The sequence below is a fragment of the Saccoglossus kowalevskii genome, chromosome 1 (assembly GCF_978046115.1).
Source record: "Saccoglossus kowalevskii chromosome 1, keSacKowa6.1, whole genome shotgun sequence".
In the NCBI taxonomy this organism is placed as follows: Eukaryota; Metazoa; Hemichordata; class Enteropneusta; family Harrimaniidae; genus Saccoglossus; species Saccoglossus kowalevskii.
Genome location: NC_140641.1, coordinates 42182411 through 42208944, shown reverse-complemented (window position 1 = coordinate 42208944; position 26534 = coordinate 42182411). Strand labels below are relative to the sequence as shown.

The 26534-nt window shown below is 34.9% G+C and overlaps 2 protein-coding genes across 2 annotated transcripts in view; both read left to right on the top strand.

Annotated features, from left to right (window-relative positions):
- The window catches only part of LOC100372807 (glycogenin-1-like), a 45719-nt gene that overhangs the window by 3171 nt on the left and 16014 nt on the right, over nucleotides 1-26534 (top strand). Inside the window, exons 2-4 of the mRNA XM_006813191.3 lie at nucleotides 22706-22847; nucleotides 23555-23729; nucleotides 26239-26401. Coding sequence (XP_006813254.1) covers nucleotides 22706-22847; nucleotides 23555-23729; nucleotides 26239-26401 — 480 coding nt within the window. The remainder of the gene's footprint in view (nucleotides 1-22705; nucleotides 22848-23554; nucleotides 23730-26238; nucleotides 26402-26534) is intronic.
- On the top strand, nucleotides 9713-19074 carry LOC144345896 (uncharacterized). Its single transcript, XM_078006987.2, has one exon. It carries the CDS (start codon nucleotides 9938-9940, stop codon nucleotides 15827-15829), a length of 5892 nt encoding a protein of 1963 aa, XP_077863113.1. The 5' UTR covers nucleotides 9713-9937; the 3' UTR covers nucleotides 15830-19074.

Genomic DNA, 26534 nt, shown 5'->3' with positions numbered 1-26534 from the left:
TGGTCATAATTATCTTCATTGTTGAATGGTTTTGGTCATATGCAAATTGTCGATGCAACAACGTTCTTTGACCTGATAGGTCAATTATGTTATTAACCAGTCAGAGTGCTGTGTCGTAACGGCCTATTAATGGTGATGAATTTTTATTTTAAGGAAGTGAATTACTGATGCTGAAGTGAGATAAATTGACATTGATTTTGGAAAAATAAAACTGCAGATTACAATGTCAAAACAGTAACACATCAAAAAGACGATATCCGGTGACAAGGTTACGTGACTAGTCAGATAAATTTGCTTTGGTGGATGAGACTAGAATATAATAATTGTGCAAAAGTGGAGACTGAGAGCTTAACTGAAAATGCTTATGTAGCAGAGTATGGTAATTGTAGGAGATTTTCAAAATGTCATTGCAGCATAGAGTATAAATGGTTAATTGTTAAAGCTGAGGTGACAGGGTGTGGCACCAGTCTGTGTCAGTACTTTGTTATACTGGTGGTTGGACAAACGGCTTGCTAGTGTGTCCACACTCACTGAAAAATATACTCATTGTTTGACTGTTGTCGCTTTCGGGTCTGTACATGGGTGCTATAGAACCCTTCCGTGGTATGTCCTGTTAGGTTTGGTGTCATTAAAAAACAGTAATATCATTTGAACATATGATGAACTATATTGGTATTGGATTATTCACATACTGCAAATAAGTGTGTAGATTCTTTAAATATTTCTAACATATCGGTTTACAAGAGTGTTCATGAAATGAAAGTGTCTTGCTGTCTGTTTTACTGACATACTTGAATGATTTCTTTCATAAAGTTTCAATGAAGAAAATAAAGAATGGATGTCTGTTTTCAGTCTCCATAATTGGTTTTTAGACCAAGCATGCCTCACTTTTTTGGACATGTATTGACCAAACATGGAGCAAGGGCTGATCGAGATATGATAGGGCAATTTTGACTAGTGATTGGTTAAAAAGCTATATTATCAAAATTTCATTTCTGTGTACCATTTAGTTTTCATTTTTGCTCAAGGAACTCAGTGGAGGTCATGTGCATGAAGAATACGAGGACAAGATAGTTCAGTCAAGGTGTCACTAAAATTATAGAATCAGTATTCAAAAAAAGTCATAAACAAAAATGGTTTTAATTTACTATAACTAGAATAATGATTCATAGTCACCCACTAAAATCGTATTTCAAGAGTCTGGCCTAGAGTAGAGGAGTCTGATCATGAGTCTGATGCAACAACCACTATGCTACCAGTGACAGGTTTATATGTATTTGTGTGTGAATGCCTATTGTATTTCACTGCAATTTGGTACATGGATGCTTTTTACCTAAACTGTGTGCATATGTTAAATATATTATTTTGCATCAGTCCATTTTCTTTTTGGCTATTGATTCAATAAATTTAATTGTGAGATATTGTTTTAAACATCACTATCCTAAATACTGATTCTCAGTGCAATGAGCACCATAACATTTCCCGCCAAAATAAAGTTTTAAAAAATTATATTTTTGGAAATAGACATAATATCCTACAGGCTGAAAAAATATGGAAAAGATTTTATTTTTGGTGCGAAGGGATAGGTTATTTTGGCTAAGAGTTAATTATCTTTTAAGGTCATCACAATTACTTGTAGGCATTCCAAGGAACAGACATGTAAAAGCTTGGAAGAAAGAATGTTCTGCAAGGTTGAGGTCAGAGTGGAGATTGCTGGGATGATTTTTACACAAGTTTAGCTAATGATGCTTCTAAAACAACGTCTGTAAACATTGTGACAAATGTTAAATAAGGCCTGCTCTATTTCAATTAAAAACTTGGCTAATAGAAATGATATGTTCATGCCAAAGCTTTTGTTCTATTTGTGAGTGGGCAGCCTTAAGTCAGTATAATTGATGGGAATATAGCTTTAGAATTCATGGTATCACCCCAAGTATGTCTAGTTGAATCTATTCAGGATGCGAGTATAATGAGATAGGTGATATCAATAGAATATGAATGTCGTTGAGGTCATTGGAATGTTGTTGAGGTCATCGGCACTGGCAGGATGTGCCATATTGTAGAGTCAATAGGTGATAAGAGGTTGTAAAACTGTACCCAACCCTAAATCAGCTGTCTAGGGACATGCAGTTGTAAAACTGTACCCAACCCTAAATCAGCTGTCTAGGGACATGTAGTTGTAATACTGTACCCAACCCTAAATCAGCTGTCTAGGGAAATGCAATTGTAATACTGTACCCAACCCTAAATAAGCTGTGTAGGGACATGCAGTTGTAATACTGTACCCAGCCTTAAATCAGTTGTCTAGGGACATGCCGTTGTAATACTGTACCCAACCCTAAATCAGCTGTGTAGGGAAATGCAGTTGTAATACTGTACCCAACCCTAAATCAGCTGTCCAGGGACATGTAGTTGTAATACTGTATCCAACCCTAAATCAGCTGTCTAGGGACATGCAGTTGTAAAACTGTACCCAACCCTAAATCAGCTGTCTAGGGACATGTAGTTGTAATAATGTACCCAACCCTAAATCAGCTGTCTAGGGACATGTAGTTGTAATACTGTACCCAACCCTAAATCAGCTGTCTAGGGAAATGCAATTGTAATACTGTACCCAACCCTAAATAAGCTGTGTAGGGACATGCAGTTGTAATACTGTACCCAACCCTAAATCAGCTGTGTAGGGAAATGCAGTTGTAATACTGTACCCAACCCTAAATCAGCTGTCTAGGGACATGTAGTTGTAATACTGTATCCAACCCTAAATCAGCTGTCTAGGGACATGCCGTTGTAATACTGTACCCAACCCTAAATCGGCTGTGTAGGGAAATGCAGTTGTAATACTGTACCCAACCCTAAATCAGCTGTCTAGGGACATGCAGTTGTAAAACTGTACCCAACCCTAAATCAGCTGTCTAGGGACATGTAGTTGTAATAATGTACCCAACCCTAAATCAGCTGTCTAGGGACATGTAGTTGTAATACTGTACCCAACCCTAAATCAGCTGTCTAGGGAAATGCAATTGTAATACTGTACCCAACCCTAAATAAGCTGTGTAGGGACATGCAGTTGTAATACTGTACCCAGCCTTAAATCAGTTGTCTAGGGAAATGCAGTTGTAATACTGTACCCAACCCTAAATAAGCTGTGTAGGGAAATGCAGTTGTAATACTGTACCCAACCCTAAATCAGCTGTGTAGGGACATGTAGTTGTAATACTGTATCCAACCCTAAATCAGCTGTCTAGGGACATGCCGTTGTAATACTGTACCCAACCCTAAATCGGCTGTGTAGGGAAATGCAGTTGTAATACTGTACCCAACCCTAAATCAGCTGTGTAGGGAAATGCAGTTGTAATACTGTACCCAACACTAAATAAGCTGTGTAGGGACATGCAGTTGTAATACTGTACCCAACCCTAAATCAGTTGTCTACGGAAATGCAGTTGTAATACTGTACCCAACCCTAAATAAGCTGTGTAGGGACATGCAGTTGTAATACTGTACCCAACCCTAAATAAGCTGTGTAGGGACATGCAGTTGTAATACTGTACCCAACCCTAAATCAGCTGTGTAGGGAAATGCAGTTGTAATACTGTACCCAACCCTAAATCAGCTGTGTAGGGAAATGCAGTTGTAATACTGAACCCAACCCTAAATCAGTTGTCTAGGGACATGCAGTTGTAATACTGTACCCAACCCTAAATCAGCTATGTAGGGACATGTAGTTGTAATACTGTACCCAACCCTAAATCAGCTGTGTAGGGACATGCAGTTGTAATACTGTACCCAACCCTAAATCAGCTATGTAGGGACATGTAGTTGTAATACTGTACCCAACCCTAAATCAGCTGTCTAGGGACATGCAGTTGTAATACCATACCCAACCCTAAATCAGCTGTCTAGGGACATGCCGTTGTAATACTGTACCCAACCCTAAATCAGCTGTCTAGGCACGTGCCGTTGTAATACTGTACCCAACCATAAATCAGTTGTCTAGGGACATGCAGTTGTAATACTGTACCCAACACTAAATCAGCTGTCCAGGAACATGCAGTTGTAATACCATACCCAACCCTAAATCAGCTGATTTTGAACCATGTTATACAGGAAGAGTCTGACAACTGTAGCTGTTTCTGTAGTTGTACTGGAATAAATATATAGAATTAAAGCTGCATTTATGGCATATACAGGGGCCCAAGTATATGCCATAAATAATGAGGTCAAATGATACACATGATACACAATTGGTTAGTTTGAATGATTAGTACCATGAAGTCGAAATGCAGTTGGTTCCATATATTTGAGATTTATTTGACAGTTATGCATATTAATGAGCTCACATGGCCATATATGATCATCTGTTATTTTAATCAAATCTCTTGTTCAATGTTGTCATAATAACATAGTATTCATCTTCCGAACTGCAACAGTGTTTGAGATATAACGATTATGCATATTAATGAGCTCACATGACCATATATGGTCATCTGTTATTTTAATCAAATCTCTTGTTCACTGTTGTCATAATAACACAGGATTCATCTTCCTAACTACAACAGTGTTTAAGATATAATGGTTATGCATATTAATGAGTTCACATGACCATATATGGTCATCTGTTATTTTAATCAAATCTCTTGTTCACTGTTGTCATAATAACACAGGATTCATCTTCCTAACTGCAACAGTGTTTAAGATATAACAGTTATGCATATTAATGAGTTCACATGACCATATATGGTCATTTGTTATTTTAATCAAATCTCTTGTTAAACGTTGTCATAATAACACAGGATTCATCATCCTAACTACAACAGTGCTTGAGTTATAACAGTTATGCATATTAATTAGGTTAGAAGCCCCCACCCCATGGGTGCCCAGTCACGTGGCCTAGCAGTGTGCTATTGTGGCAAAATGATGTATCTGGCGACACAATGCACATACAAAATTTGAAAGAAATCAGACTAATACAAAACATGTAGTTGCATAATTTCTATTTTCACAAAATCCAAGATGGCGGACAAACCACGTGACTGATCAAAATAATATTACTTTTCTCGTATGGAGCTAAGGCCAGGCATGGTAAATATAAAAACATCTCGTAGATTCGTTGACTCACCTCTGAGAAACAAATGCCCAAACTTTTAATCAATTTTGCTTAAAATCCAAAATGGCGGCCAAACCATGTGACTGATCTGAAATTTTTTTTAGGTTTCTGAAAGGGTTAGTTAGAGACATGCCATGACGCAATATTTGAGATAATCGCTCAAGTGCGGCATGAGTAAAAAACTACTTCCTGTTGAGAACAAACCCACAATGGCGGCCAAACCACGTGACCAATAATGAATTTCTCAAATCTAAATCTGCTCTATATGTAGAAGCTAAATACTGTATATGAGAACATTTTACTTGGCGGTTCTGAAGAAGATTTTTAAGTGTTTTTTACCGTTTTTAGGAAAAACAAAATGGTGGGAAAAGTCACATGACCGCTAAAGTTTTTATTTCTGATATTTATTACACATGAGTTGTACTATATACCGTAAAAAAATCTAGACGCCTAGACCCTCAGAAAGTGGTCAAACAGCCACTTCCGGTTTTATTTCAATCCAATATGGCTGCCAAACTAATTGGCCAATCAAAATTCTGAAAGCATGTTGCACCAGTTCACATTAGGGACTATCAGTATAGAGCATTATCAGACTATTCCGTTCAGCGGTTTTCTCAAACGGCTTGACGAAAAAAGTTACGGAAGAAAGAAGATGAAGAAGAAAAAACCGAACAATAAGAATAGGGGCCACGCCCTACAGGCTTGGGCCCCTAAATATATGAAAAAAATATAAGTCACAATATCCAAATTACCAATATTTTAAAAAACACAAATAAAGTGCATCAACAATATAAACAAAATGTACACAAACATCTGATTGGTTTTGTTTGCTGGTCATGTTGAGTTAGTTGGAATATTTTCATTACGTAGGAGGGCTTGGTTTGCTCATATTTGTTTAGTGTGTTGACTTTGTTTGAAGAGTATGATGATAGCTTAGGAATTTATTGTGAGACAATCCAACGTTTCATCAGGCCTGGCAGTTCTATACTGGGGTGGCATAAAAAATGTTTATTGGTTTCTGCAGTAAATATTGTAGTGTTATTAGGGTTAACCCTATTGCCTATTTATTCTGTCATTGATTGATTGATTGAATGAATGTAGGAATTGCATTTATATTGTTCATTCACAAACTATTATTATATTAATAATAATAAGCTAACTAAATCCAAATGAACTTGTGAAATTTGTCCACGCTCTGTTCAAACATTCACCAATATTGCTGGTTATAATATGCAATTCCAGTAGAAAACTGAAGGTGATGAGGCTTAACACAGTAACATGTACAGATTAGATTATCCACAGCAGAGGTGACAGCATCAATACGAAAATGAAAGCCATGATGGAAGAAAGCATAAAAAACTCTATTCAAAAGATTGAGGGAAATAATTTTGTAAGAATTGTCAAAAATTATGACAGGTTGTAATAATAAATTGTCAGTTGTGTACAAAACAGATATAGAATATAAAATGTAGAAACATGTGAAATGCCTAAATCTTGCTATCTATATCAATAACGCTGTGATTCATAACAATATACCCTTGGCAATAATTTATTAGTTCCTGTTTGAATGAAATTTCTGAGAAATCTAACAAAAAAAGGAGAAATAAATGAATAACAGAAACACGACAGTGACTGGACTGTATGACAGCTATTGTGCATAACTTTCTTGTGCTTACATCGGATCAGTGAACTATAAGGAAAGCTCTTGAGGAGAGATCAACTGCAACCCCCTTTATGTGGCCTAATTCATTGTGGATTCAATAACTCTCCATTCACTGATAGATGATACACTTGATCGTTCATTGACACATGTCAACCTCCCTGACCTCCCCACCTGTTGAATGTGTACATGTACATACTCACTCGTATGATAGAGTTGTTTGCATTAACATGCTGTCATATCTAAGGTAAAACCTGATTATTGCTGATTATCAGTATCAGTCAGTGTAGTGAGGTGATGGTGTGCGATATTGTTACAGTCACCTGAGATTCCTCAGTCATGCTTCAAAAACATGTCAATCGATAAGACAGAAGGGTGCAGCACTCCTGTCACGTATTGGTCATCTATTGGTCAATCGATAAGACAGAAGGGTGCAGCACTCCTGTCACGTATTGGTCATCTATTGGTCAATCGATAAGACAGAAGGGTGCAGCACTCCTGTCACGTATTGGTCATCTATTGGTCAAATGATGCTTGGTCATGTTTGTTTGCCCATCCATTTTCTCCATATGTGTGTATAACAGTTAGTATAATGCTGAATGTGAATACAAAATCTAATACCAGGTCATTCTGTACCCAACACCTTATATGCTTTTCTATATCCATGATGTTAGACTAGTGATCTTACCTAAAATGGTTGACAAGTTGCAGTTTGTGTTGTGCACTGTAATCATATCCAAGATACCGGTAGTTGATGAGTGTGGTATCGTTTCTTGCTCAAATTTGGTGCATACATTATACATTTTGGGATACATCTCCATGAGAATTTGTGGCAAATTATAGTGGCTGAAAGTCAGCCATCTAGCTTTTTGGCCATAATACTACATCTCCAAGACTTGTGTACCATGTTGTGATTTGACATCCATGCTTGTGTCTGTTCTTCTGCCTGCCTGAATACAGTGTTGTAAATACATGTATATAACAATAATATTTGTTCAGATCGGATTGCATATAGTTGCATATAGTTCTAGAACCACCGCTCTGACATACATTTGTACGTTGACAGATCACTATCAAACTTACAACTACATTATACATCATGTCTCTTGTTTTTTGTTCTATTGAACTAATAGGAATAATGTCATTTATATTTGGTACATACATCGTACATGTTTGTTTCATAATCAGATCAAAGATTGACTGGAAGCCATTTTGTTTTTTGGCCATATTACTTCATTCTTGGCATGAATAATATTTCCTCTAAATGCAACAGGGATTCCGTTATTTACAATGACTTTGTGGTAGAGAGAATTATACCCTAATACACTACTTGTTGCATTTAGTATGACTGTCTGCTTACAGGTACATGTATTTGTTGAAAATGGATGTACACAATTAGCCATGACGCCAGAAATCTGTATTTTAATTCCTGCATGCAGCCTGCTGGTTCCAGAAATCTGTATTCAATGCAGTGTAGATTATGTGTGTTTATTAGCATAATGTGATACTGCTTTGATGCAGGTCATAAGGTTCAACTCTAGATGGCGCTAATCATAGGTCATTAAACTGAGTTGACCGTTTCTAAATATAAATGTTCTTGAAACAAAGATACCATCTAAGGCTATGTATGGGATCATGTCATGTCTAAGCTATATCTAATATCACTTAACATTTTTTTTTATTCATTCTTTGGTCATTTGTAATCTGCTGTACATGACCGTTCTAATTTGAAACACATCAATAAAATAGATCTATGATTTTTTTACTTTTGTAATTCAAGAAAAGTCTGAATAAATTTGATTTATATTTATTCTATTGCATTCCATGGAATGGCCATATTGTTGAAAGTTGATACTTAGTATATTTTTTTGCTTTAGTTACAAAGTCTCAGGTCAATCTATTGTCTAGTAGATTACCTTTATTTATGGATCAGTACTTTATACATTTAATATATTAGTTTTATTGAAATTACAAAATATTGGTGGTAAAATATGCATTGCATTAAAAGTAGTATATTTTGAAAATAATGTGCGTAGTGCTGTTTATTTGTGAATCAATTTATCTGAAGAAAAATTCTGCTAAATTGATATTCACAATATTAGAAGTGATGTACGAAAACTGTCTAAAATCAAATTACTAGATTCTTTATGATGAATCTTGTTCTATAAATAAATCTAGTAATTAGTTTTAATGAGGCACTAATAGCATTACAATTTGTAGAGGCCTTGTATGACTAAAAAAGAACTTCATCTATTCCATTTTTTAAACTGCATTCATATTCTACTTTTATTTTATAATTTGAAGCCTAATTTATTACTTTTTTGTGTTTATAGTTTCAATAGTTAATAATAAAAACAGCATACATGCAGTCCCTGTGCAGTAAAGACATTTCTTTTTGACATGGCATTTATAAACAGTATGTTTTATATAAAATTGATTACCAGTAATAAATATCTTATTTAACAAAAATTGTGAAATGCCTAAACATCAACGTCCGTTGTATTCTTATATGCTGACAGCATTTATAAATGTAAGTAATCACTGTCTTCTCTAAATTACATTCTAATTGTACTTGCAACATGCTGTGCTGCTTATCCTTTGACTTTATTGTGGAATTTGTGGAATGAATAATTCTGCTTTCAAAATTTAGATTAGCTTAGGGGCCCTGAAAGTTGTTTTCCAACTTAATGTCATTTGGTGTTTCTGTGCAGTTTCCAAATTCCCCTGCTGTTTAACATTTATACCACTCACAGACAGTGTAATGTATTCATTACGAACACCTGCACTCATACTTAATTAGCATACTAAATAAACTTAGGTGGCTTTGTTGCTATTGTTTGCATGCTAATTAAGTATGCACCCCACATAATTAGCCAGCTGCATATGAAAAAGTTAATGACTGAGGTATTTATCATTCACTGGAGATGATGCAAAACTTCAGGCTTCAGTTAGTCATGAATAAAACATTAGCTGGGAAAAGACCATAATTATTTGCACTCGCTGTGCTCTCTGTCAGTTACCGGTTCAGCCTGAGATGAGTAGGTGGTTGCTGTAACTTATATCCTAGTAACTTATTCACTTTGTCGAGCCTCTGACCTTCTGGCATTTACTGTTTAATCATAACTGCGTGTGGGCTGTTAGATGTTCTGATACTAGGGTGATTGAACATGGCTGGCTTTCTATATTACGTCTCCTGCGTAGTGTTTGTAGCTGTTATATGGGCCTATTGGCGTCCTAAACCACCAAAGAAAAAGGCTAAATCATCTACAGTGGAGGAGGAATCCAAAAAGGAATCAAAAGAGGTATGTGAATTACCATCTGAAAGTGTATGTATAATCGAAAAAGGACATGATGTAGACATTAGCACTGTTGTTGGAGACACTATTAAAGAGGCCAAAGATGGGGATTTGATAACACAAGTGGATCATACTGTAGAGGCACAAGATGTTGCTGTCCTAGAAAAGAAAACCAATGCTTCAATTAAAGTTGAGGAGGAAATCGTAGAAGAAATTAAAGATGTTATACAGGAAAGTCAAATACTGGCAGAGGTTAAAGAAGAGGAAGAAGGAGAAAAGACTGTGGATGATAAACCAACGTTCGAAATTTCCACCATGGACAATATTGGAGATGGTCCTGGAACCAAAGAAGACACATCTCTTGATTCTGGTGTGGATGAAGGACTTTCACCAGATATCGCTGATTCAAAATCAATGGAATCTATTGAGCCAATCAAAGAAAAACAGGAAGATGCAATTGGAGCTATTATGGATTCCAAAAATGAACTACCAGCAAAAGTAAATGATGAAATTATTGTTCAAACATCAATCGACTCTGAAGCCTGCATGGAAAAAGTACCAATTAAACATGACTTTGAATGTACAAAACATGACCCCGAAACTGAAAAGGACTTTGAGGTAACAATGGAACAATCTGTCCCAAATGAACCAATCATAACTGCTGATGAAGCTGAATATACTGTTCAAGTGTCGACTGATGAACCAGCTGATATTTCTAATATAAATGAAGCAATAGAAGATGACATTCTTCATTTGAAAGATGTACCTGAAAGTAGTAGTGGCATTGAAACTGACTCGGGTACAGGAAGTCCAGATACTGCTCCAGTAAATATACCTGAGGATAGTGCTGTGTGTATCAGAGAGGAAAACCAATATAAATCACAGCCCATCGAATCTATTAATCTGGACACAAATGATGAAATTATTGAGAAAGAAGAGATTGAGTCTGTGAAAGAAAGTGATTTTAAGGATAAAATTGACACTGAATTAACTGACACAGAGGCTGATCAAAATGCTGGAACATGTTTTGATAAAGAACAAATTGATGAGCTGAAAGTTAGTGTTGACATAAGTATACCAGTAGATGAAACAAAGCAAGCAAATTTGGATGTTGAAGAAGCACCGATGGTTGTCAGTGATAGAAAATCTGAGAGGTTATTAACGAGTGTGGCATCCGTTGAGGTAAAAGATGATATAGATGCAGAATTGCAAGACCATAGTGACGTTAATGTTGAGGAACATATACCAAACTCTGAACAGGTTCAAGATGAGTGTCTGCAGGTGGGTCATGTAAAAACGATTGGTGAAATAAAATCTGAACAAGATACAGGTAAACCGGGAGATGAGTCAAAACCGGTTAGTGTGGATGAAAAGGAAATGCCCATAGCTGAAAAAAATCTTGATGCTGGTGTTTCAAAATTAGATAAAGAGATTGTTCCAGAAAATATTAGTGATGTTTCAATTGAACATGAACTAGTTGCTGATGAAGGTGATCAGGTCGATGAAGCACCAGTGATTGATGAAACGATCAGACTTGAAACTAAAAAAGAAATATGTGTGGCAACTGATGATGCAACACTAGTAAATTTAGAAGAAGACAAAATACCAGTAGATGAGGCAAAGTTTGTCAGTGATTTGAAATCTGAGAAACATGTGGCACCTGTTGAGGCAACATATGAAAAGATAGATTCAGAAACAAAACCAGTGATGATGGATGAGGCACAAACAATTGACAAAACTGATGAACCGGAAGCTGAACAAGAAACAAGTGCATCAGTTGAGACTAGACTACATGTAGATGAAGAGAAAGTACCAGTACCAATAGACTCAAAATCTGGAGATCAACTAGAAAATGTAGCACATAGAGAAATTGATGATGAAACCAAAGTTTTTAGTGACACTAAAGCTGATGAACAGGTTTCTGAAACTCTGGTGGATGAAGTACTTGAGATTGATGAAAAAGAAACAGTTGGAAATGCAGATGAGACAAAAGCTATAAATGAAGAAGAAATAGCAGAAGAGGTTGAAGGTGAAGTTAGTGATTCAAAACCTGAAGATCAACTAGAAGATATGTCGCCCACAATAGATGAAGAAATTGTTGCAGAATCAAAAGATGCTACTGATGTTCTTGTTGAATCTGAACTTAAATCTGATGAACAAGTTTCTGATGACCAAGATCAAGGTGATAAGGAACCAGTTGTTGCTGAAAAAGCAGATGAACTGGAAGCTAAACAAACAACTGAAACTGTGGATGAGACAAAATGTGTTGAAGAGGAAGAACCAGTAGATGTAGAAGAGGTTGAAGAAGATGTTAGTAATTCAAAATCTGAGGATCAACTCGAAGATGAGGCACGCATAACTGATGAGATTGTTGAAGAATCAAAAGATGCTACTGATGTTCTTGTTGAATCTGAAATTAAATCTGATGACCAAGTTTCTGATGACCAAGATCAAGGTGATAAGGAACAAGTGGTTGTTGAAAAAGCAGATGAACTGGAAGCAAAACAAGAAACAACTGAAACTGTGGATGAGACACAATCTGAGGATCAACTAGAAGATGTGGCATGCATAACTGATGAGATTGTTGAATCTGAAATTAAATCTGATGACCAAGTTTCTGATGACCAAGATCAAGGTGATAAGGAACCAGTGGTTGTTGAAAAAGCAGATGAACTGGAAGCAAAACAAGAAACAACTGAAACTGTGGATGAGACACAATCTGAGGATCAACTAGAAGATGTGGCATGCATAACTGATGAGATTGTAGAAGAATCAAAAGATGCTACTGATGTTCTTGTTGAATCTGAAATTAAATCTGATGAACAAGTTTCTGATGACCAAGATCAAGGTGATAAGGAACCAGTTGTTGAAAAAGCAGATGAACTGGAAGCTAAACAAGAAACAACTGAAACTGTGGATGAGACACAATCTGAGGATCAACTAGAAAATGTGGCATGCATAACTGATGAGATTGTAGAAGAATCAAAAGATGCTACTGATGTTCTTGTTGAATCTGAAATTAAATCTGATGAACAAGTTTCTGATGACCAAGTTCAAAGTGATGAGGAACCAGTTGTTGTTGAAAAAGCAGATGAACTGGAAGCTAAACAAGAAACAACTGAAACTGTGGATGAGACACAATCTGAAGATCAACTAGAAGATGTGGCATGCATTACTGATGAGATTGTTGAAGAATCAAAATATGCTACTGATGTTCTTGTTAAATCTGAAATAAAATCTGATGACCAAGTTCAAAGTGATGAGGAACCAGTGGTTGTTGAAAAAGCAGATGAACTGGAAGCAAAACAAGGAAAATCTGAGGATCAACTAGAAGATGTGGCATGCATTACTGATGAGATTGTTGAAGAATCAAATGACGCTCCTGATGTTCTTGTTGAATCTGAAATTAAATCTGATGACCAAATTTCTGATGACCAAGATCAAGGTGATGAGGAACCAGTTGTCGTTGAAATAACAGATGAACTGGAAGCTAATCAAGAAACAACTGAAACTGTGGATGAGACAAAATGTGTTGAAGAGGAAGAACCAGTAGATGTAGAAGAGGTTGAAGAAGATGTTAGTAATTCAAAATCTGAGGATCAACTAGAAGATGAGGCATGCGTAACTGATGAGATTATTGAAGAATCAAAAGATGCTAGCGATGTTCTTGTTGAATCTGAAATTAAATCTGATGAACGAGTTTCTGATGACAAAGTTCAAGGGGATGAGGAACCAGAGGTTGTTGAAAAAGCAGATGAACTGGAAGCAAAACAAGAAACAACTGAAACTGTGGATGAGACAAAAAATGTTGAGGAAGAACCAGTAGATGTAAAAGAGGTTCAGGATCAACTAGAAGATGTAATAACTGCTGAAGTATCAGATAAAGAGGGGGTTATAGAAACTAAAGATGTTAAAGAAGTTCCTGTTGAGCATGGAAATATATCTGATGAAGCTCAGGTGGTTGATGAAACAACTGATGAACTGAAGGCTGAACAAGAAATGAGTGCACCAATTTATGAGGAAGTACCTGTTGATACGGTTGTAGATGTGCATGATGTCTGTGATTCAGATTCAGATCAACTAGAAGATGTGGCACATGGAGAGATTGATGATGAAACCAAAGATTTTAGTGATACTGAAGCTGATGAACAGGTTTCTGAAACTCGGGTGGATGAAGTACCAATGATTGATGAAACAGCAGATAAAAAAGAAACAGTTGAAAATGCAGATGAGACAAAAGCTATAAATGAAGAGGAAGTAACAGAAGAGGTTGAAGGTGAAGTTAGTGATTCAAAACCTGAGGATCAACTAGAAGATATGTTGCCCACATCTGAACATCCACCAGAATTTGTGACTTCTGTTGACATAACTGATCAAGAGATAATTAAAGAAACAAAAGATCCCAGTACTGTTTCTGTTGGCGATTCTGAACCTAAATCTGATGAACAAGTTACACATAACAAGGCTCTGGCAATTGATGAAAAAACTGATGAACTGGAGGCTGACCAAGGGACATGTACACCAATCGCTGAGGGATTAAGTATAGATGAAGATGAAGTTCCAGATGTTGTGGAGAAAGTTGATGTTAGTGATTTAAAATCTGAAGAACTACTAGTGGATAGAGCAGCTGTTGAAATATCTGAAGAGATAATTTCCGCAACCCAAGGTGAATCAGAACAAATACCAAATGAAGGAGCTCAAATGATTGATGAAAAAACTGATGAATTGAAAGCTGAACAAGGAACAAGTGTACCAATTGATGCAAAAATGCCATTAAATGTAGAATTGCCAGTACAAATAGACTCAACATCTGGAGATCAACCAGAAGATGTGGCACCTTCAACGGATGAAGATATTGTTGCAGAAAAAGAACATACTAGTGATGCTACTGTTGAGGAGATTCCTGATGCTCAAGATACTGAGGAAATAATCGATCCTGTGGATAAAACATTAATTTTATCAGAAGAGGAAGTACCAGTGGATGATGCAAAAGTGGAAGTTGATGTCGGTGACGCTAAATCTGAAGATCAACTAGAAGATGAGGCACCTGTTAAAGAAACTTTAATAGAATCAAAAGATGGATGTGATATTACTGATCAGCCACAGAAGTCTGATAATATAGAAGATGCTATAACTACAGATGATAGGATTCTATGTAAATCACCAGAAAATATAGATAAAGAAACCACTGCTGAACTGACAATATCTGAACCAGATAACACTGTAGAATATATACCAACCAGTACTATAGATGATGTGGAGAAAGACACATCTGATGTTCTAGAAATTCTGCGTGTTGATGAGACAACACCACCCCCTCCTTCAGAGGATGCATTTGAAGTTAAACCAGTAATTGTAGCACAAGATGATAGAGAAATACTTGTGGAGGCTGCTGATGTTCAAAAAGAGAGTTCTGAAGAACTTGACAAGGAATGGGAAATCATAGAGAGCCCTGACAAACACCTTGTGGATGGTCCTGTGGAAGTCGAAGAATCTGATGTCATGGAGATGCCAGATGGTGGTTCTGCTGCTCCTCTAGATTTAGCAGTCAAAGATACTAATGGCAATGCTTGTGATGCAAGTGAAGCAAATGGCTTTGCTTACAGCCCAGTTAAAGATATTAGTGAAGATTCCTTAGAGAGAGATTATGATCCAGATAGCTTGGAAGTAAAACCGGACTCCACAATCACCAGAGATATTGATGAAGATAGCCTAGAGCAGATTGAAGATCAGCCCTTGGATATTCAAGAAAGTTCGGACTAGCATGTTTTTAATTAACTTATAACTTTTTCTGATTAAACTGAGCAACATGCTTTGTCAATGTGAGTTGTTCAGTCTAACAATTGAATTTGTTGATTTACATAGTTGATATACAGTTATGCAGTCATTGCACCTTGGTTAATTGGAGAAATCTTGTATTGTTTTATAACTTCAATTTGTAATGAAACTTATAGGTAAATTATCGGTATGTAAGTAGACTTAATTATACAGTAACTTAAGGAACTTTACAATCTATTTATAAAACTGAAGCGTTACTGTGAACTATATATCATGCAGGTGCCAATTATACTGATGCAATGTCTTAAATTAATGCATGTCATGCACATTTTAGCTGTGAGGCCACATGTCTGGATGGCCTCATGGAAATATCAATATGGCTGCATTCTAATATTTGACTGATATGGGTAATAAATTAGGGATCACCTCCCCCTTCCCAAATGCCTTACTGTTAACAGCTCTATACATTTATTTTTCAACCAAATCTGCCTTAATATGATTCTCATTCGATTTTTTGTTTAACTGTGACAGGTCATGCCTGCTCCAGCTAAAAAATGCATGTCAATGGGGACAGGTCCTAATTTGGACCCTTGGGTATATGGATCAAACAATTTGTCTTTTAGTTAAGTCTATTTACAAATTATCATATTATAGAAGATGACATTTACATTTCTTGGACTACTTTCCAGAAAAGTTGCATTTTAGGTAATTTAGTATAAAGTATTTGCTGCAAATTTTGAAATGTAAATGATCAGTTAACTGTTTTATTACTGTATGTACCGGGACACACAGTAATGAAAGGAAAAGGTTGAAATTAATTCACTCTTTGCTTTGTTGAATAAAGCAAGGATAGAATATTTCTATGATTGAATTTTGAAAACTAGTTTTTGTTAAAATACCTCAACCATGAAAACTGAAAGGAGGAATACATGTAACTGCTATAGAATAGAATGTTATTCATCAAGCAAATCGACAAGCAAGTCATAATGAAATGTGGTTATTTTTTTCCTTGGTCAGTTTGTCATTTGCATTTCTTATTTGATGCTTTTATAGTGCAAGTAGTCTAGCCGATATAAATCACTTTCTATGTCTCTGTATATATTATGCTAATTAATGTTCATCACAAGCAGTATTTTTGTCAGCAACAATGTGTTAATTATTTCTTCTGTACCAAATGTTCCTGTTAATAATTCCATTTTGCAGTCATGTTACATACATTTTTCCTTGATTATAAATGAAGTCTGTGTTTCTGAAATGTCCTTACAGTGACCTTTTAGTACATGTACGTGTGTTAACAATACCTTTTTCTGATTCAATGCATTAGCAGTGCTCACTTCGTGTATATTAAGTTTTGTGCATTTTTGTTTAAAAATTAGCATTATGACGTGTAATCAATAATATGAAATTTGTATTTGGTCCAAATCTAACATAGAAAAAATGCATCTACATCAAAATGTTTGGAAAACATTTGTTCAAAGGGTTAATTGGAATAATTTAAATTACTGTTATTGATCTTCTTCATGCTAGCAAGAGACTGAAGAAGAGCAGAAACATGAAAGCCCAGTATTATTGCTCTAGAAAAAATCCTGTATAAATAACCCATTTATAATAAGTATCAATTAACATTGATTTGTAAACATGTTACAATTAGAACAGTTTTCATTGACCACATTTCACACTCCGTTTTTCCGATTTCCCAAATGCTATTTACTACCACTTTTCCATGATGGATAATTTACATTTTTAATTAATGACTGTGCTAATATTTAATGATTAACTTAATGAATATGTATGTATGATGTGATGTGCTTATTGATAGATTACCATTTTGACTTGCTACGTTTATTCTGCCTATTTTACTAAAAATAAGATACTTAAAACATGTTCTGTTATTGGAAATAAATTAATAAATAAGCACATCATTATACTAATGTTATACTAATTCACATATTTACAAAATATTCATGCCTTTAGAATCTTTGACAATTTATGCTAATTCACTTGGACTATGCAATATCAACAATATTACATATTATTAATGTTCATTTAATCTATCCTTAATAGCCTACAGAGACTTGTTACAATAAAATGCATTTTGTTTTTTACCAACCTTTTACTAATGTATACATGTGCATATTATTTGCTATTTTCCATAATCAGTTATATACATGTACAATAGAACTCTTTACCATATTATTTTAAAACCCTATGTCAAAAATCTTTAAATAGCAAAAATAAAAATCCTCAACAAAATGTGTATTTACATCATTTGAATGTCCTATCACCAATATTGAACAACTATATAACATGTATGTAGATGGGCTCTGTTAATAAATTACTTTTAGAACTTCATTAAAACTCAAATTTGTAGTAGCATTGTGTATTAATTGCTCTCTTCAATGTCTTCTGCACGTCGCTATGTGGAATGAGCCATTTAGGATAACTGTTAGGGACCAATATAGTTTCTAATCAGGCCACACCCCATACAAAACTACTTTTTAATTGCCCACTTGTCTCTACATTATAAAAATAATATTAGTTAAAATAAGTAGTTTATAAAAATTAGGAAATTTCTGTGCAGTTATTATATTGTCAGTGACCACTGTAATATAGAAATACTGCATGACATTTCTACTTGCATTTAATAGTACAATGTAGTCCAATAAATCAGACATCTTTTGAATTCCATGTACCATAGTTACTCTATTAGGACTGCATTTATTGTATACTAGTTTATTAAACTAACTTATTTAGACCATAGACGCAACTCTGTCATTAAAGTAGTCCTTCTAATACATGTATAGAAAATGTGGTATATTACATCAAACTCCACAAAAATAAAGTCTTTGATTTGTAAACTTTGACATCAGTTGCCATTGCTGATAATAAATTTTCAGTTAAAAGTTCTGATATTGTATTTTAAGTTTATTAGTGTTTTGAGACTATTATATCAGTGTGAATTTTTGGTTTTAATTTCACTCGTTTGAATTTTCCATTTCTTTTTCATTATTTGAAAATGCAGTGATAAATCTGTTTTCACTTACTTTAATTGAGATATACTCTATCAATGATTGTTGGACTAAACCATTTATAAGGTTTACAGAATTAATGACTTGTGTACATACTGAGAATTAGCTGAACTTGGTGCTTGATTTGACTTTAATAGACATTACTGTTGCAGTGACTTTCTGTCTTGAGATGAAGTGAATAAATAATTGAATTGAATTGAATCTGGTGTGCTGTGACCATTGCTATAGTATGCAAGGTTCTGATTAAATCATTGCAATTTGCAGCATTGATGTCGCAATGCACTGCGTTTGATATTTGAGTGTGCTTACATAACCGCCCTTCATATGCCCCCCACCCCACCTCTTTCAAGTTCCAGACAGCCAAAATGTGAAAATGGATACCGTGTTTGTTTACTGAATTCAGTCTGTTTGTTATGGCTTGAACTTTTTAAAAAAAGTGCAATAACATTCATTGGCTTTTAATTGTGGTAGTGAAATCTATGTGAACATTAAAGTTACAATACAACTGGTTGTGTTTTTAAAACCCTGTGAATATGCTCAAAATAAACTGTAATTTAATATCAGTTAAAATGAGTGTTTTTACAGGACTGTCTCCTGTTTTAGTTTACAAGATATTACACCATACAGTATGAATTATTCATGTACATGTACCACCAGTGTGTATAGTGTATGTAAATATAACTGCATAATCAATGATTTTATTAATACATTTATTTAAATTTATGTAAAATTATAATAGATTATAGTAATCTCAACATGGGTCACCCAAGTTTAACCTTCAAATTGCAATAAAATTTTAAATCCTTTTCAAAATATGAAGGAAATTTTTGTATGCACTGCATTTGGTCCCAAATTCAGTGAAGGTTGTGGAGCAAAATAAATATGATTTTTTTGTTGCATGTTTCTGGTCATGCAGGTAGTTCATTTGAATTAATTCTGTAAGCAATCCACGATCTGCCCATGTGTTTGAAATGCACAGGATGTGAATATGAGGTTGTCTGGGACCTGTGCCAAAGTGTTATCACAGTGCTATTTTTGTCTAACGTCTGTCTACATGTCTGAAAAAAACAAAACAAATCAGCTTATTTTAAATGCTGGCACCATATGGACATCTACATCCACTATGCAAGAAATATATTCCCTTCCGAATCTGTAGATGATAGTTCATAATGGCCATCAGAGTGAAACGGTGATCGTATTTTGTCATGTGCTTTGATATTGACTCTTGTTCAAGATGTTAAAACGGATTACTTGTAGTGTAGTAGTTGTGATGAACCATGCTTGATAACTGCAGAGTTAAAGTTCTACTTATGTTTGGTGAACACCAAAAAATAATCAACTTGTTCCCTGAATAGTACATTTTATACACTCAACTGCCTTGTACTGGCTGAAATTTATTCTCTATAAATAGAAGCAACTTTGGGAGAACCTTTGATAAATCCCTCAGATGCTGAGTCTTGTTGTCGAAATGATACCATATTGTCATTTAGTAAGATACAAAAATATAGGTGGCCACACATGTTCTTGTTATGTAATCCCAAATGTAGACAGAATATGATTTGTTAGTACTAGTACTTGGGGATATACTTTGATATATACACACACACACATACATATACTGTGTTGTATTTTTTTAAAATCACTTTTATTTTCTGTTTGACGTAATTGGCCATGTTCGTAATACATTTTCCTGTATTGTCTGAATTAAAATTACTATTTTATTGTTGGTGGAGCAAAGAATAAAAGCTGTAACATAATTTTAATTATAGATTTGTCGGCCATTAATTAATGAGCTTCCATTTTTGCTGATTCTAGTCATTCTCAAGAATGAGACATCAGATTGAATCTGGTGTATGTGTACAACATTTGAATAATATCAGATATGAACTCATCACCTGCTGAAAGCCTCCGTGAATAGCCAAAATATATGGGGAAAAAATGATGAAATATCACTGAAGTCTAGCAATTCCATTCATGTAACATACATGATTACCCTTGATAATAGAATCATTCCCGCAGGAGTAAACTATACATAAAGCTATCAACTACTAAAACAGCTGATCCTATTTGAACACATGATGAATTCCAGCGGATTAAAGAGAAGGCATACATGTTCACAGCTTACCATTCCCAACAATTTGCAGTAGTCTATTGGTATTTTTATTGTGATTGATCCTTATTTGGATTTTACATTCATATATTTGTCTGAGGTGGGATGGTTTCCAGTGTATATACATGTTTATTTTTATTACCAGTGACGTTTTATCTTCATTTTTATTGGTCTTTCCACATAAAACCTCAGTCTCTCAATAGATGGAATAATTTTTTCAATTTCCCACTTCAGTGGCTATGATGTCATACTTTACCCATAATCCTTTGTGGGATAATCGAGATGGTGGACTATACATGTATAATACTAAAGAAAAGTGGGAAAAAAACCCTGTAAATTGCATTGTGTTATAGCTCTTTTATCCTGGAGCATTACATTGTTTGCCTGAACTTCGCCTTTAAAATTAAGATATTCACTAAATAAGTTAAGATTGCTTTTTATTTGACCATGTTGGGTTCACCTCAATACATGTATAAGGTTATTTGATTTGTATCTCATAACGTAATTAAATACCACATATGCTTAGGTTTTAATGATAAATACAAATATCCATATTAACATAATAATATTGCATTGTATATAATATAAATGATAATCTTAGACTAATTATTTTGAAAACACTTTAATGATTTAATGTAGTACAAAAAAATGTACATTAGTACAACTACTTTTCCTTGTAGTGTGTAGTGGGAGAAAGCTGTGGATATACCAGTAACCGATACCATTGTATTGACTGCATAGCTGGCCTCATTGAAGATGCAAATTAGTAAATCACAATCTGTGTTCGCAAAATGATGCAATATGTGAAATCATACCTTGTACTAGTTACTATAGTATATATAATACTGCAAATAAAAAAAAATTGTATTTAATGTTCAATAGAATAATTAAGATTACTTATTTTGTTTATACATGTATGCATGCATTGTTTGCATCAGTCTATATATACCACTACATTGTAACAGAGCAAATATGGTATCTTATAATTGAATGCTCAACTTTCCCTCTGAAGTTGTTGTAGGTTTGTGCCACGCCCTCTTGGTGTTGTACTACCGGTATCATTACACTGCCCATAGACAATGTAAAAACATAGCTTTATTACACATGAAATTAATGAGTTTAAGTGCTCACAATTAAAAGATTTGTATATTTTTTTATATAATTATTAGTAAACATCATCTTTAACTTCACTGGTGTTGGCAAGTTTACCAAGCTGACTACTCACTTATAAATGTTATTAGTCAGTCATTTTAAAACCATCTGATTTTTCATTAAATTCCATTCACAAACAAAAGACTAGCTTATTCAGGTATCGTGTATATAAAGTTCAAAATACAAGCAAACCATGACGACCCTGCCCCTTAATACACAAATTGTAATTGTGATGAAACGTACACCAGCCTCGCTAGGTTTTGTACCATGCCCTTTTCCATCCTCTAATTGCACTAGCATTTATTAATTTGGACATAGTGGTTCTTGTTTAACAATAAATACCAGAGATTGTAGATCACCCTAAAAGGTCATTTGATAAATAGCAATAGACTTGTGTGGCTTCATGAAAGTTTGGTATCGGGATGCCTTTAGAAATCTACTAGTTGCCATGGCTACATCAAGACTGACTGCTTTGAATGTCAGACATTGCCATTATTGTACCCTGATTCAAGTTCTGTGCCTCATCATTTTATACATGTATTCAAACAAAGTATGATTTTATTATTTCAGTTCAAGATGAAGCATTTGTTACCCTGGCAACCAATGATAGCTATTCCTATGGTGCCTTGGTGCTAGCACATTCATTACGTGCAGTTGGAACAACTCGAAAGCTTGCAATTCTCATTACCCCCAATGTTACAAGTCGAATGAGGTAAGTCACATAATGTGCATGTTAATTAGATTTGCTCGTATAATCTGATGTTTTCATTTAATTTTATATTAGTTCTTTGATAGTGGATTTCATATTGTAAAGACTAGTTTAAAAGTTATTCCATTTTAATATTTGTGTCCATATTATTGTCAATATTATTGCCTCCTCTTGTATTCATATGCTGTATTGTTTATGGTGCATGTTTATGTTGCACTCTTTAAGGTGAATCCATATGCACTCATTACAAACAGTATTGCTCTCTCTACTCTACCTTCAAGCTGATTTCACACAGTAATGCTGTTCACATGCTCTGCATACTCTCTGCGAGACGATTGTAAACAATATGACAGTGTGATGAGAATATAATCAGTCGTGCACTCCTGTGCAGTCTCATCATGAACTCTGCATAGTCGAGGCACATTTTTTTTGTAAGGTTATTTATGTCACACTCATTGGGTTTAAATCGTATTTGCTTTGTTTGTAGCATATCTTGTCATTACTATATACCAGTATCATTAAAAAATGTGCCGCAAATAGAGCAAATACAGTATGCAAGAAATTATCAGTTTCTGATTATGTAATCTAAATATTGAAAGATAACTGATACATTTATGACTATTGCTATTTATTTTGATTTTCCTTTTGTCAGTCACAAACAGTTTGCTAGAATTGTTTTTAAAACCATCCCTATGTTTTATTTCCAATAGACAACTGTTATCAGATGTGTTTGATAGTATAACACAAGTGGATCCCTTGGATAGTCATGATGAAGCAAATCTTGCATTATTAACCCGTCCTGAATTAGGCATAACGTTCTCAAAATTACACTGTTGGAGACTTACACAGTACAACAAGTGTGTTTTTATGGATGCTGATGCTTTGGTGAGTGTTACAATATGATCATGATGCCCCATAGTAGTTGGCAAAGCTTAAAAGTGACTTGTGGGTCCACTTCACTGGATTGTAGCAATTTCATTGGGTTATACGTTCACAAACTTGGCGGGCAAGCAATGAGTTCTATTATTATGTTCATGTGGGTTTAATTTAACTGATTTTACTTATTGGCGAAAATAGCGAAATTAAAAGCGAGCAAATTCTTAATGGATCTTTTTTTTTTTTTTTTTTATTGAACCTTTTGGTCAGAATCTTCTCGGCAACTCTGGTTTTTACATACCCCATGTAAATATTGAGATATATATTTTGGTATTTTTTGAAAATCACTGCAGTGTATCTGGTTACTTGCATAATACAGTCAAACCTATGTTAATGACCATCTGGATACAGCGACCACCTGCCTATAGTGGTCACAACCGAACAGTCCCTACGAATTTTACATGTAAAGTACCCTGTTTATAGCGGCCACCTGCCTAACACAGCCAACGGCCACGCTTCAGCGGCCGCAGTGATCAGTTGAACTGCATATAACGGACATAGTTCCCGGATGTCTTGCAGACTACTGCCTTCCACCTCAGACAACTAATAAGCTCACAAAGGACAAAGCTCTTAGCACGTTTTTACACTTTTCATTCAACCGATGGCTTCAGCAATTATGTTTTATTCTTGTTTAAAACATAATTAAGAATTTGAAAGTGTCCTGATAAAAAAACATGTCATTAATGTTTTGTTGAAATATGTATACCACGGGAATAACTTACAATTTTGTTCAATGAATGAATCGAGCAACCACAACGATGACGACCCGCAAAAGTTTTGGAAGTCGCCGGGACACAGTCATGGTTCCTATGCATGTGGCTGGGGTGAATCAGAATGCCAACAGTAATTTCCCGATCGAATTGATTAACAACTCACTTGTTATTTAGTATCGATATTTATTCACTTTGAACTCCTATAAATATCGATAAATACGCATGTAACTGGAACTGATAGCAAAAAGGAAAAAAATCAACGCAACGGCCATGCCTGTTTGTCCATCCAAATAAATCATGCTAATTAGCTTTGCACATATGCGTTCTTGTTCTTCCGGGGTTATGATAACTCAGGTCAAAAAGTAGAGTTGCTTCTGTTACTGCCTATCGATCACTGTGAGGGAATGTGTGTGCAGTATCGTCTTGTTGTCCAACTAAATTCATTCAACTATTTTGTTTTCTCTGTTGCTACTACCTCGGTAAATTTAACAATAGATGCTTTTAACGATGATGTTAAATTGACCTCAGTTCACTGGCCAAAGTCGCCAGGCATATTTCACATGTTTCTATTGTTGCATCAGTACAATAACATGGAAGTCGCTCAGATTTTGATTGCGCAAAGTAATAATTTGATTAGGGATCAACCATTTAGTAAGTGAGGTAGGTCGAGAAGATTTTTGAAAAAAAATGAACAAAATGTTAAGGGAATTGTGATTGGGGAGGAAACTTTCAAGTTGTCACGTAACTGGAAGGAGATCCATCACTACAATAGATAAGTGTTCTCCTCGTATACGCAACGTTGTAGGGATCAATAAAGCACTGCTAACTGTCCCTCTTCCTTCTCCTCAAAAGAATTTGCTATAGTCCAGAGACATTCCGATTTATTAGAACAGTTACCCGACACAATAGATATTAAAAGAAACATACAAATTCAGAATAGCTAAGCAAAGCAAGCCGAGTGATTTCTTTAGTAGGAAATGAGACTCAAACTGCTGCTGAACATGAACTTTATTGTACAAATCTTCAAATATTTAATTTTCTTACTACTCATTATTGTGCAATGATCGATTTTTGTGAAATGATTTTAGTTTACATAATACAATTTAAAATCAACATTTTTTATTTGTAATTGTTTGGATACTATGTACAGTAGTGTATTAGTGTGTCAAATGGGGTTGCGAGATCTGTTTTAATACATTGATTCAGTGCCTAATTAATATTCATGAATAAATTAGTGAACCTGTATAGAAAGGCCACCTGTCTATAAAGGCCAAAATTTCAAAGTCCCATGGTTGGCCGCTATAGACAGGTTTGACTGTAATAAAATCTTCATCTTTGTGTGTTCTTCGTCATCACTTGTTAATTCTTTTGTTCAATTTATTGAGAAACATCTCATCATTCCAGTAATGAGTTTAGGTATATGATTTACTCTTGTTTTGAGTCGTTGCATAATAAGTGGCCAATCTTTACCACCCAAATCATTGAAACTTTTTGATTCACAGACCTGATTAGTTTACGATTGGAATGCATCGTATTTTAGTGAGAGATCTATGGTACATAGATGTAGATGCTCTGGAACGGGCCACATGTTATTTGTTTCGGGTTGAATTCCATGAATACATGTACTAATTATCTAATTGACATAAATTAGCTAGTCTTGTTTAAAAGGCTAATATAAACTTGTAATTAACTATTTCCAATTCATGCCTCCAACAACTTCAGCAAAAGTTTCTTTGATTTTGTAGGTTCTACAAAACATAGATGATTTGTTTGAAAGGGAAGAACTGTCTGCAGCAACAGACTGTGGTTGGCCTGATTGTTTCAATTCAGGTGTATTTGTATTTAGACCATCAGAAGAAACTTACAGAGGACTACTTCAATGTGCAGTCACACAGGGCAGCTTTGATGGTAAGTTTGTACAAACAGTCACACATGACAGCTTTGATGGTAAGTTTGTACAAACAGTCACACATGACAGCTTTGATGGTCAGTTTGTAAATGCAGTCACACAGGGCAGCTTTGATGGTAAGTTTGTACAAAC

What these genes read in the sequence shown, in the direction of transcription:
- LOC144345896 (XM_078006987.2), top strand. Translation starts at nt 9,938, where the DNA reads ATGGCTGGCTTTCTATATTACGTCTCCTGCGTAGTGTTTGTAGCTGTT.